At 64.4% G+C, this 12,393-nt stretch overlaps 1 protein-coding gene across 3 annotated transcripts; it reads right to left on the bottom strand.

The window, feature by feature from the left end:
* Positions 1–755: 755 nt before the first annotated feature.
* Positions 756–11,942, bottom strand: SLC7A8 (solute carrier family 7 member 8). 3 transcript variants are annotated; one of them, XM_084645564.1, is made up of 11 exons: positions 10,638–11,942; positions 7,771–7,975; positions 7,539–7,690; positions 6,113–6,238; positions 5,474–5,627; positions 4,996–5,119; positions 3,704–3,807; positions 3,410–3,506; positions 3,050–3,199; positions 2,243–2,420; positions 756–1,130 (listed from the first exon to the last, which is right to left on the bottom strand). In XM_084645564.1, the coding sequence occupies exons 1-11, from the start codon at positions 10,762–10,764 to the stop codon at positions 1,000–1,002; spliced, it is 1,548 nt and encodes a 515-aa protein (XP_084501690.1). In that variant the 5' UTR covers positions 10,765–11,942; the 3' UTR covers positions 756–999. The 3 variants fall into 3 exon arrangements, with proteins under 3 accessions (XP_084501690.1, XP_084501688.1, XP_084501689.1); XM_084645562.1 differs by lacking the exon at positions 10,638–11,942 and adding an exon at positions 8,096–9,076; XM_084645563.1 differs by lacking the exons at positions 3,050–3,199; positions 10,638–11,942 and adding an exon at positions 8,096–9,080.
* Positions 11,943–12,393: the final 451 nt, after the last annotated feature.

Raw genomic sequence — 12,393 nt, 5'->3', positions numbered from 1 at the left:
CTCACTCCTGACCCACAGTCCCCTGCTAGCCTAGCCCTGGGCTTCCCACCCTCTACCCCACACAGTTGCCTTGGGCCCGTCAGCCCAGTGGGGCAGGCCTGAGGTGTGAGGGCCATCACTGGCCACAAGGTGGCACCATTACATGAAAAATCCCATCCCAGGTGCTGTGGGAAGGCCACTGGCTGGGGGTGGGGGGGGGAAGCTACTGGCATGGGGTGGGCACTATGGGGCAGGGATCGCTATGTGTGGGGGAGCTCCTAAGAAGGGGTGCAGTGGGGGGCACTGGCTGGGGGTGCAGGTCCCAGCAGGGGGTGCTGGAAGGCACTAGGTGGGGGGGGGCCCCAGCAGGGGGGGCTATGGGTGTAGGTTCCAAAAGGGGGGAATTACAGGGGTCTCAATAGTGGATGCTGTGGGGTGCCAGGGGAGTGCCAATAGGGGGCACTGGGGGGTCTCAGCATGGGGTGCAGGGGGGATCTCAGCATCGGGTGCAGGGGGTCCCAGCAGGGAGCACTGGGGGGTCCCAGGAGGGGGTGCTGGGGGGGGTCCCATGGGAGTGCAAACAGGGAGCACTAAGGGGTCCCAGGAAGGGGGTCCCAGCAGGGAGCACTGGGGGGTCCCAGCAGGGGGCACTGGGAGGGGCCCAAGAAGGGGCCCGGGGGTCCCAGCAAGGTGCATTATGCGGGATGCCAGCAGGGGGCGGTTATGGGGGTTCCCAGTCCTCAATGTCCTCAGCCCCCCAGCTAGGCTCCACAGCGTTGAGGTCATTGTATTTATTACATCAAAAACCAGAGACAAACGGTCGAAAGGCCACAAAGTTGGGGCCCGAACGTCGGGGGCCACAGAACAGGGTTAAGGCATCTGTGAGTGATGGAGCTCCCACCTCTGGCAGCAGGGTGCTGTGGGGAGCGGGGCAGGGGCCGTGGGGAGCCGTGGAGAGCGGGGCAGGGGCCGTTGGCAGGGGCAGGCGTTGTGGGGTGCAGTCCATGGCAGGGTGGGGGCTCAGTCGTGGGGCTGGTTGGGGTCCCCGCTGTTGCACATGGGTTCCAGCTGCTCGGTGCGGTCAGGGTTGGGGGGCTCCATCTCAGGGTACACCACCCCACACAGCTTCTGGGCCACCCGCGTCACTGCCGCTGGAGGGAGACGGGGGGGGGTTAGAGAGCAGGGGGGGCACGGGCCCTTCCTCCGCCCCCTGGCCAGCTGCTCCCCTTCCCCCGCTCGGCTGCACCCCAGCTGTGCCCCCTTTCCCCCGCTCCCAGGCCGGCTGCCCCCAAACCCCCGTCCCTTGCACAGCCGGCTGCGCCCCCTTAGAATCATAGAATATCAGGGTTGGAAGGGACCCCAGAAGGTCATCTAGTCCAACCCCTGCTCAAAGCAGGGCCAATCCCCAGCTAAATCATCCCAGCCAGGGCTTTGTCAAGCCTGACCTTAAAAACCTCTAAGGAAGGAGATTCTACCACCTCCCTAGGTAACTCATTCCAGTGTTTCACCACCCTCCTAGTGAAAAAGTTTTTCCTAATATCCAACCTAAACCTCCCCCACTGCAACTTGAGACCATTACTCCTCGTTCTGTCATCTGCTACCATTGAGAACAGTCTAGAGCCATCCTCTTTGGAACCCCCTTTCAGGTAGTTGAAAGCAGCTATCAAATCCCCCCTCATTCTTCTCTTCTGCAGGCTAAACAATCCCAGCTCCCTCAGCCTCTCCTCATAACTCATGTGTTCCAGTCCCCTAATCATTTTTGTTGCCCTTCGCTGGACCCTCTCCAATTTATCCACATCCTTCTTGAAGTGTGGGGCCCAAAACTGGACACAGTACTCCAGATGAGGCCTCACCAATGTCGAATAGAGGGGGATGATCACGTCCCTCGATCTGCTCGCTATGCCCCTACTTATACATCCCAAAATGCCATTGGCCTTCTTGGCAACAAGGGCACACTGCTGACTCATATCCAGCTTCTCATCCACGGTCACCCCTAGGTCCTTTTCCGCAGAACTGCTGCCTAGCCATTCGGTCCCTAGTCTGTAGCTGTGCATTGGGTTCTTCCGTCCTAAGTGCAGGACCCTGCACTTATCCTTATTGAACCTCATCAGATTCCTTTTGGCCCAATCCTCCAATTTGTCTAGGTCCTTCTGTATCCTATCCCTCCCCTCCAGCGTATCTACCACTCCTCCCAGTTTAGTATCATCTGCAAATTTGCTGAGAGTGCAATCCACACCATCCTCCAGACCTTTCCCCCACTCACCCAGGCAGGTGTAGACGGCGGGTGGCTTGCGGTGCCAGGCCACGCCCAGCCCGTAGACGGGCACCCCGCTCAGCATGATGGCCAGCCCCACGCCGCACACCACTGGCTCCGACCACAGGCTGAAGACCAGCAGGAAGGCCCAGAAGAGCAGGTAGACGACGGGGAAGAACAGGCTGACCTGGTGGGGGACATGGGGCTCAGCCGGAGTCGAGGCATACAGGGGGCAGTGGGGCAGGGCTCACCTTCATGCGGTGGGCAGGATATGCAGGGTGGGGCTCACCTTGGTGCGGTTCAGCACGTGGGGCAAATGGGGCAGGGTAGGGGGTGGGGCATGTGGGGCAGGAGGCAAGCCCTGGGGGCAGGGAACACAGGGGAGGGGATGGACTCACCTTGATAGGCCTGGCCATGTGGGGATGGGGAATGGGGGCAGGGGGTGGGCTCACCTTGATGGGCCGGGCCATGTGGGGCTGGGGGCGGGGAATGGGGGCAGGGCAGGGGGTGGGCTCACCTTGATGGGCCGGGCCATGTGGGGCTGGGGGCGGGGAATGGGGGCAGGGCAGGGGGCGGGCTCACCTTCATGGGCCAGGCCATGTGGGGCAGGGGGCGGGGAATGGGGGCAGGGCAGGGGGTGGGCTCACCTTGATGGGCCGGGCCATGTGGGGCTGGGGGCGGAGAATGGGGGCAGGGCAGGGGGTGGGCTCACCTTGATGGGCCGGGCCATGTGGGGCTGGGGGCAGGGAATGGGGGCAGGGCGGGGGTGGGCTCATCTTGATGGGCCGGGCCATGTGGGGCAGGGGGCGGGCTCACCTTGATGGGGCGGGCCATGTGGGGCTGGCGCCAGCGCAGCACGATCTGCCCAGCCACGGTCACCCCATAGAACAGGTAGTTGATGAACCCCACATAGTTGATCAGGGTGTAAATGTCGCTCGTCACCAGCATCAGCAGCGTAGACACGCACTGTAGGGAGGGGGACTATGGGGCGGGGTCATGCCGGATCCCGCCCCATACGAGACCCCACCCACCACCATGCTGCAAGCCCCACCCCTGTCCTAGAGACCCTGCACCCATTCCGCAAGCCATGCTCCCTGATCCAGAGACTCTGCCCCCATTCCCCAAACTCCACCCCCGCCCCAGTGACCCCGCCCTCAGCAGGCCCAGGTGACTCACAGTGAAGAGGAGGGCGGGGATGGGGGTGCAGCGCCGCATGTGGATCATGGCCAGCAGGCTGGGGAGGTGGCCCTCACGGGCTCCTGCGAAGAACAGCCTGTGAGGGGAGGGGAGACGTAAGAGTGGGGGATAGAATGCGGGAACTCCGGGCCCAACAGACCTGGCTCTCGGTGCCATCAGTAGGGTTCAGGGTGAACGTCAGGCTGCAGAAATTGGGATCTGAGATGGGAGAGGAGACTCCATCCCCTCCCCCCACCCCCAGGGCAGGGCCTGTGGGGGGGCAGGGTCACTCACCGGGAGGAGGTGAAGAGGGAGCCGTTGACACCCCCAAAGGTGGACAGGGCCACGGAGATGGGCATGATCCAGGCCATGACACCCAGCAGCTTCTCCCCGAACGTCTGGGGGGGGAAAAGAGTGGAGGAGATTGGGGGAGAGCTCAGTGCAGGGGCAGGGCCAAGGGTAGGGGCTCAGGGCAGGGGGTGGGGTCAGGGCCAAGGGAGTGGGGTCAGGCAGTGTGGGCAGAGCTCAGGGCCAAGGGGTGGAGTCAGGGCCTAGAGGAGGGGCTCAGGGCTGGGGGTGAGGCTCAGGCCAGGGGTGGGGCAGGGCTCACCAGCAGCTCCTGGGGTGACAGGGCAGAGACATAGGCTCCATTGGTGGGATTGGGGAGCTGTGGGGGTGGTTTGGGGGGCTGTGGGTGGGGCAAAGGCCAGGGGCGGGGCTCACCATGGCCACAGTGTTGGAGGCCAGCAGCTCCTGGGGCGACATGGCGGTGACATTGGCCACGTTGGTGGGGTTGGGGGGCTGTGGAGTGGTTTGGGGGGCTGTGGGCGGGGCAAAGGCCAGGGGCGGGGCTCACCACAGCCACGGCGTTGGAGGCCAGCAGCTCCTGGGGCGACATGGTGGTGACGTAGGCCACGTTGGCGGGGTTGGGGGGCTGTGGAGTGGTTTGGGGGGCTGTGGGCGGGGCAAAGGCCGGGGCGGGGCTCACCATGGCCACAGTGTTGGAGGCCAGCAGCTCCTGGGGCGACATGGCGGTGACGTAGGCCACGTTGGGGGGCTGTGGGTGGGGCAAAGGCCAGGGGCGGGGCTCACCATGGCCACAGTGTTGGAGGCCAGCAGCTCCTGGGGCGACATGGCGGTGACGTAGGCCACGTTGGGGGGCTGTGGGGGTGGTTTGGGGGGCTTTGGGCGGGGCAAAGGCCAGGGGCGAGGCTCACCACAGCGTTGGAGGCCAGCAGCTCTTGGGGCGACATGGCAGTGACGTAGGCCATGTTGGCGGGGTTGGGGGGCTGTGGGCGGGGCAAAGGCCAGGGGCGGGGCTCACCATGGCCACACAGTGTTGGAGGCCAACAGCTCCTGGGTCGACATGGCAGTGACATTGGCCATGTTGGCGGGGTGGGGGGCTGTGGGAATGGTTTGGGGGGCTGTGAGGAGGGCAAAGGCCAGGGGCGGGGCTCGCCATGGCGTTGGAGGCCCGCAGCTCCTGGGGCGGCATGGCAGTGACGTAGGCCATGTTGGCGGGGTTGGGGGGCTGTGGGAGTGGTTTGGGGGCTGTGGGCGGGGCAAAGGCCAGGGGCGGGGCTCACCACGGCCACGGCGTTGGAGGCCAGCAGCTCCTGGGGCGACATGGCGGTGACGTAGGCCACGTTGGCGAAGACGTAGACGAAGGTGACCACGGGGATGGAGATGAAGATGGCCCGTGGCAGGTTCCTGGGGAGGCGGCAGTGTGAGTGTGTGCAACCCCTGGATGCCGGGGTCCCCTGGGGTTCCATAATGGGGCACACTTTGACCCCAGGGAAGGGAGGGACTGAAGTCGGCAGTGCCCAGACATCGGTGTTCCCCAGGCAGGCGCTGACAGCAGCTGTGGGGGACCCAGATGCTGGGGTTCCCCCATCGGGCGCTAACAGCGGGGGCGGGGGGCCCGAACACCAGGGATTCCTCGCTGGGCACTAATGGCAGGGGCAGGGCCTGGACGCAGGGTTTCCCCAGCTGGGCGCTGACCTCGGGGTTCCCCAGAGGGGTGCTGATCCCGGGGGGGCCCGGACACCGGGGTCCCACACTGACCTGTAGGGGTCGACCAGCTCCTCGGTGACGTAGTTGAGGAAGTTCCAGCCGCCGTAGGCGAAGGAGCCCTGCAGGAAGGCCAGCGCCACCATCCCCACGTCCACCGGCGTGAAGGCCTCGAAGGCGTGTCGCGGCTCCAGCCAGTAGTAGTGCCCTGTGCAAGAGTGGCACCATGGCATGGGTACCCCCTGGGCCCAGCCAGCCCGGCTGTCCCCCTGCCCCTCCGGTGCCCTGCCCTGCGCCCAGCCAGCCCGGCTGTCCCCCTGCCCCTCCGGTGCCCTGCCCTGCGCCCAGCCAGCCCGGCTGTCCCAATGCCCCCCCCCCCACGGTGCCCTACCCTGCGCCTGGCCCTTCCCCTGCCCCTCTGGTGGCCTGCCCTGCACCCAGCCATCCCCCTGCCCCCCCGTGCCCTGCCCTGCACCCATCTGGCCCAGCCATCCCAACATCCCCCCCAGTGCCCTGGCCTGTGCCCAGTCATCCGGTTGTCCCAACTCCGCCCCCCCTCAGTGCCCTGCCCTGCGCCCCGCTGTCCCCCTGCCCTCCTGATGCCCTGCCCTGTGCCCAGCTGGTTCAGCCATCCCAATGCCCCCCGGTGCCCTGCCCACAGCTAGCCCGGGAGTCCCGGTGCCCCCGTCTCACCCTTGCAGATCTGCACGATGCCCATGATGATGATGAGCGCCAGGGCCAGGAGCTTCCCAGCCGTGAAGACGTCCTGCACCCGCGTGGCCCAGCGCACGCTGGCACAGTTCACCCAAGTCAGCAGCACTGGGGGCAGAGGGAGGGCTCAGGGTGGGGACGGGGTGGGGTGCTCCCCCCCCCCCAAGGCTGCCCTTGCCCCACCGGGGAGATAACCAGCCTGGCGTGGGGATGTTGTGGCAACAGAGGGTCAGCCCCACACCCAGAGCTGCCTGCTGTGGGGATCTGAGCCAGGGGCTGGGCTGGGGAGGGTGGAAATGGGGGGCAGGCTGGGGGAGGGGGGCTTGGAATGGGGGGCCAGACCTGGGGCAGGTGGGCCCCAGGCGGGAGCTGGGAACAAGGGGCTGCGGTGGAGGGTGGGTGTGGCTGGGAATAGGGGGGCTGAGCCAGGAGGGGCCAGGAATCTGGGGGCCAGGGTGGAGCAGAGTTGGTAATGGGGAGCAAGGGAGGGGCTGGGAATGAGGGACTGGGTGGGGGGGGCTGTGGCGGGGGCAGCACACACACAGTGTTGCCCCCTGTGCCTGGCCCTCGCTCCAGCCGCCCTCAGAGCCCCACTGACAAAAGTGCCCCGGATGCCTGGGTCCCGTGCCCAGCTCCTGTCTGTGACCCAGCCTGGTGCGGGGGTGAGGGGGCAGGCCCCGGGCCCCAACAGAACCAAACAGCCCATTCCCCCTGCTGCCGCCCCCTACTGGAACCTGAGACCACGACAGGCGGAGTGTGTGGGGGGTTCCCCCTCTCGTCACAGGGTGTAAATAACTCCCAGCCCAGCCCCTGCCAGAGCCACCCGCTGCTCAGTACCCCCCAGCACCCGCCTGCACCTCCCCAACCCAACATCCCTCCAACACCCCCATGCACACCCCCCACCGCACACGCTCCAGCATTCACACACACACACCCCCCCCAGTCACCAGCACCCACAAATGGCCTCAGCACCCAGGAAACCGAGCCCCAGATAACACTCCCCCACATCTCGCCGGTGCCCCTCACTCCTGATCCGCAGTCCCAGCCAGCCCAGCCCTTCCCCCCACAGCCCTGCCGGTGCCCCTCACTCCCAACCCGCAGCCCCCTTCTAGCCCGGCCCTTCCCCCCACAGCCCTGCCGGTGCCCCTCACTCCCAACCCGCAGCCCCAGCCAGCCAGCCCTTCCCCCCGCCAGCTTTGCTGGCCTGTCCCCACGCAGGGAGTGGCAAGACACAGGGACACACACGTGGCCAGACAGACGTCCTGGCCAGACAGACGCCCGCAGATGCTTTCCTGCTGACCCAGCACTGACTCAGCGACTCCCGTCTCGGCTGGGCACAGCTGGTGCCGGTCTGCAGGTGCCAGCTAGACCAGTGGTTGCACCAATGGGAATGGCAGGGGGTACTCACGCAGACACACCCCCGCCAGGAGGCGGAGCCCACTCTCGGGCGCCAGGCAGGTGGAGAAGAGCGGGTGCAGCACGTAGTTGGCAAAGGTGAGGGCGATGACGGCCTGGTTGGTGGGGTAGATCACCAGCACCGCGATCCACAGCCGCAGGAACCTGGGAGGCACAGCAGGGCATGAGAGGGGGTCTGGGCCTGGCTGCCCCCCAGCCAGCCCCCTGGGGCCCCACCCCCTTACCCGGCCAGCCCCCCGAAGATGTCTTTGACGTAGGCGTAGTCACCGCCGGACTTGGGGATGGTGACACCCAGCTCGGCGTAGCACAGCGCTCCCACAGCCGTGATCAGCCCTGTGATGATCCACACCAGTAGCGCCAGCCCCACGGAGCCCGCGTTCTCCAGCACGCCCTTTGGCGACACGAAGATCCCCGACCCGATGATGTTACCTGGCGGGGGAAGCAAGAGATGGGGATGGGAGTTAGAGACAGGGCTGCCCTGCTGCTCCCTGAGTCTCCCGAGAGCCTGGGCCAGTCGCTCGGAGAGGGGTAACCTGCCGGGCTGCTTGCCTGAGTCTGCCAAGAGCCTGGGCCAGTCGCTCGGAGAGGGGTGACCTGCCGGGCCACTGCCTGAGTCTGCCGAGAGCCTGGGCCAGTCGCTCGGAGAGGGGTGACCTGCCGGGCCGCTGCCTGAGTCTGCCGAGAGCCTGGGCCAGTCGCTCGGAGAGGGGTGACCTGCCGGGCCGCTGCCTGAGTCTGCTGAGAGCCTGGGCCAGTCGCTCGGAGAGGGGTGACCTGCCGGGCCGCTGCCTGAGTCTGCCGAGAGCCTGGGCCAGTCGCTCAGAAAGGTGTGACCTGCCGGGCCGCTGCCTGAGTCTGCCGAGAGCCTGGGCCAGTCGCTCGGAAAGGTGTGACCTGCCGGGCCGCTGCCTGAGTCTGCCGAGAGCCTGGGCCAGTCGCTCGGAAAGGTGTGACCTGCCGGGCCGCTGCCTGAGTCTGCCGAGAGCCTGGGCCAGTCGTTCGGAGAGGGGTGACCTGCCGGGCCACTGCCTGAGTCTGCCGAGAGCCTGGGCCAGTCGCTCAGAGAGAGGTGACCTGCCGGGCCGCTGCCTGAGTCTGCCGAGAGCCTGGGCCAGTCGCTCGGAAAGGTGTGACCTGCCGGGCCGCTGCCTGAGTCTGCCGAGAGCCTGGGCCAGTCGCTCGGAAAGGTGTGACCTGCCGGGCCGCTGCCTGAGTCTGCCGAGAGCCTGGGCCAGTCGCTCGGAAAGGTGTGACCTGCTGGGCCGCTGCCTGAGTCTGCCGAGAGCCTGGGCCAGTCGCTCGGAAAGGTGTGACCTGCCGGGCCGCTGCCTGAGTCTGCCGAGAGCCTGGGCCAGTCGTTCGGAGAGGGGTGACCTGCCGGGCCGCTGCCTGAGTCTGCCGAGAGCCTGGGCCAGTCGCTCAGAAAGGTGTGACCTGCCGGGCCACTGCCTGAGTCTGCCGAGAGCCTGGGCCAGTCGCTCGGAGAGGGGTGACCTGCCTCCTGCATCTCAGGGGAGTGTTATCTCTGGAGTCTAATGATAACATTTAAAATGTCACCCCACATCCCCTCCTCTAGCCGAGCTGCCATCCGCCGCCGCCCCCTTCCCTGCCATATCCCTGTCTCTCTTTCACCTCCCGGCTGCCCTCTTTCCTGGCTCCATGTGCTCCATTAGCAAATTACACTGCTGCGGCTGTGGGTGGGAGCCAAGGTGTGGGGGTGGCGGAGCTGCATGCCTGGGGTGGGGGCACAGCATTACAAAGAGAGGGGGATGCGTTCAAGGCTGGGGGGGAACGGGAGATGGGGTTTTACTGGGGGAGGGCAGTGGAGATAAGAGGAGAGGGGGGCAGAGGGCCCAGGGCCTGGTGGGAGGATGGGGGCTCTAGACTCAGAACTAACCCCCTCATTAGCAACCAGCCCTTCATTAATGATCGCCATGGCAACTCAAGCGGCATTACAAAGAGGGTGCCCCTCACTTCCAACCCGCAGCCCCACCTCTCGGCTGGCAGAGAACTGTGGGGACCCCCCCACTAGGAGGAGTCGCAGGGGAAGGGGCACTGGGGGGGATCCTGGCTGGGGAGAAGGGAGCAATGTGGGAAGGGAAGGAGTGGGGCAGAGTCCTTAACTGTAATCTTATCAGGTTAAAAGAACAGGAGGACTTGTGGCACCTCAGAGACTAACTAATTTATTTGAGCATAAGCTTTCGTGAGCTACAGCTCACTTCATCGGATGCATCCGATGAAGTGAGCTGTAGCTCTTGAAAGCTTATGCTCAAATAAATTGGTTAGTCTCTAAGGTGCCACAAGTCCTCCTTTTCTTTTCGCGAATACAGACTAACACAGCTGTTACTCTGAAACATATCAGGTTAGATTTCACCCCATAAACTAGGCTATGGGGAGGGACTCTGACCCGGTGGGGGGAAGGGGCACCGGCAGGGCTGGGAGGGAGCAGGGTTGGGCTAGCAGGGGGCTGTGGGTCAGGAGTGAGGGGCAGTGCAGGGGGTGAGTAGGGGGCTGGGCCTGTCTCTGAGCCCCCAACCCCCCCTCCCTCCCACGCGCTGGCGTCTCCGGGCACCTGCTGAGCAACACCATCTGGAGCAGGATTAATGGAGCCACCAGGAATTCACGGTCCATGGCTCCGATCCATCGAAGTGGAAAGCCCAGACCCCCTGTCCCCTGCTACTGCAGGCTGGGGCGCCTGGCTCTGGGGTGGAGTATGGGGGCTAGTTATACTGGGACTCCTTGTCCGGCGCTGAGAGGTGGCTGGCTCTGGGGTGGGGCACGGGGCCTGGTTATACGGGGACCCCTTGCCCAGCGCTGAGAGGCGGCTGGCTCTGGGGTGGGGCCCCCTCGCTGGGTGAGGGGAAGGCTGGCAGCACTAATCGGATCAGAATAACAGGACCACAAGGTGACAGGCAGTTCCAGGCTATTTATAGAGCCAGCCAGGCTGGGGGCAGAGGGGGGGAAGGGGGAAGGAAGGGGGAAAAGAGAGATGGAGAGATAGAAGGAGAGAATGACACAGAACAGGAGGGGGGATCCCAGTGGCCCCCTGGACCAGAGTTGGGGTCCCTCCTCCACACCCCCCGCCACTCACCTATGATGATGCCGCAAGCGCTCACCAGCCCGATCTCTTTCTTGAGCCCCACGCCACCCTCTGCCAGCTGATCTGGGCCATCTGTGGCCTTCTCGGAACCACCCCGGCGCCGCGCACCCTCCTCCATGGTAGGGGACCAGACCAGATGGTGCTGGGGAACACTGGGCACCGATCCAGAGCGGGCCGCTCTGGAATCACTTGTATTGGACACGTATGCCTGGAAACTGGGCTGTTTCTGGGCTCAGATCTTCTAAAACCAGAGCAGTTTTGTCCTGCTGGTTGTGGTCTCAGGTCTTTTAGAACCAGGGCGGTTCTGTGTATTTCCCTCCTGGTCTGGTTCTGTGATCTGGCTCCCTAGTCCCCAGCTGGTTCTGTCTTCTTGGTTCTAGGCTTCGATCCCAAGGCGGTTCTGTCACTGTTGTTCTGGACTCAGATCTCCTAGAACCCAGGTGGTTCTGGGTTCAGATCCTCTAGAACCCAGCTGGTTCTCGATTCCCTGGACTGGGTTGGTTTTGTCTCAGTCTAGGTCTGGATTCCCAGCTGGTTCTCTCTCTCTGGTTCTGGAATCCCTGGAACTGGACTGGTTCTGTCGCAGTTGGTTCTGGACTGGGACTGTTCTGTTTTACACTCTGGATCTGGTACCCTTAGATCCAGGCTGGTTCTGGGCCTCTGATTCTGGGGCCAGACATGCAGGTCCAGTTCCCTCTCACGTGAGTTCTGGGCTCTTGTCCCCTAGAACTGGCCCAGTTCTGTACCTGGCACTCTGATTCTGACGGCGCTGGTACTAGGCTCCTTCCAGAACCGGACCGGGAACTGGTTCTGGTGCGGTCCAGTCCGAGGTCTCTGGAACCGGCCGCTCCGGCCCCCTGCTCGCGAAATCTCAGCACTTGTCCCTCCTTGTTTACTCGTTCCCCTCTTCCGTCCTATCCCCGGCGGAGGAGGGGAGAGCGCGCAGCGTGGAAACCCAAGACCGGTTTGATCTCGCTCGGCTTCCTCCTTCTCGCCGCCTGCTTCCTTCCCTTGCTCCAGTTACAAGGGGCTCGCCAGCCCAGGGATATTCTCCTTCCAGCTGGGACTTCTCTGGGACTTCTTTCCTCCCCGGGGGCTTTTCTGGCGCCCAGTTCTCCCTCTGCACCTCTCACTCGCTCGCCCAGAGGTTATACAAGGCTCTCTTGCCCGGCACTCCTCCCTCGAGGACTTTCTCGCTCCCTCCTTCCAGCGCGGAGTTCTCCTTCTGCCAGGGGGTTTCTGCTCCCCGGCAGTGTGTTCCTCTCCGTCCGTCTCTCTGGCTCACTCCCTCGTTCTCCTGGGGCTGGAGCCCCGGCTCCCAGCGACCGACCCCCGGGGGACCCAGACTCCTCCCTCGGCCAGCCCAGAGCCACTTCCCTTCTGCTGGCTACATCCCTCTTTGAGTTCGTCCTCACTCCCTCTTTTCCTTTCCATCACTCCGCTTCTCTGTCTGGTTCTTTTCTTTCTCCTTTTATCGCTTCCTCTCTTCCTTTCTTTAGCGCTCCACCTTTCTTCTTCTTGTTCTTTCACTTCAATTTCTCTTCTTTCTGTCATCACTTCATCTTATTTCTTTCTCTTTCTGTTCCTCCACCTCCCTCCCTCCCTCTTTCTTTCTTTCCCTTTGCCACCTCCCTCTTTCCTTCTCTCTCCCCATCTAGCCCAGGTGCCCCCCAAGGAGAAGCACAACCCCCTAGAGGCCCCAGCGCGGCTTCCCCAGCCCTGGGAGTTGGGGTCAACCCCTCCCTGG

This window comes from Lepidochelys olivacea, assembly GCF_965140295.1.
Source record: "Lepidochelys olivacea isolate rLepOli2 genome assembly, chromosome: 13".
In the NCBI taxonomy this organism is placed as follows: domain Eukaryota; kingdom Metazoa; phylum Chordata; order Testudines; family Cheloniidae; genus Lepidochelys; species Lepidochelys olivacea.
This window is presented reverse-complemented; position numbering and strand designations above follow the sequence as displayed.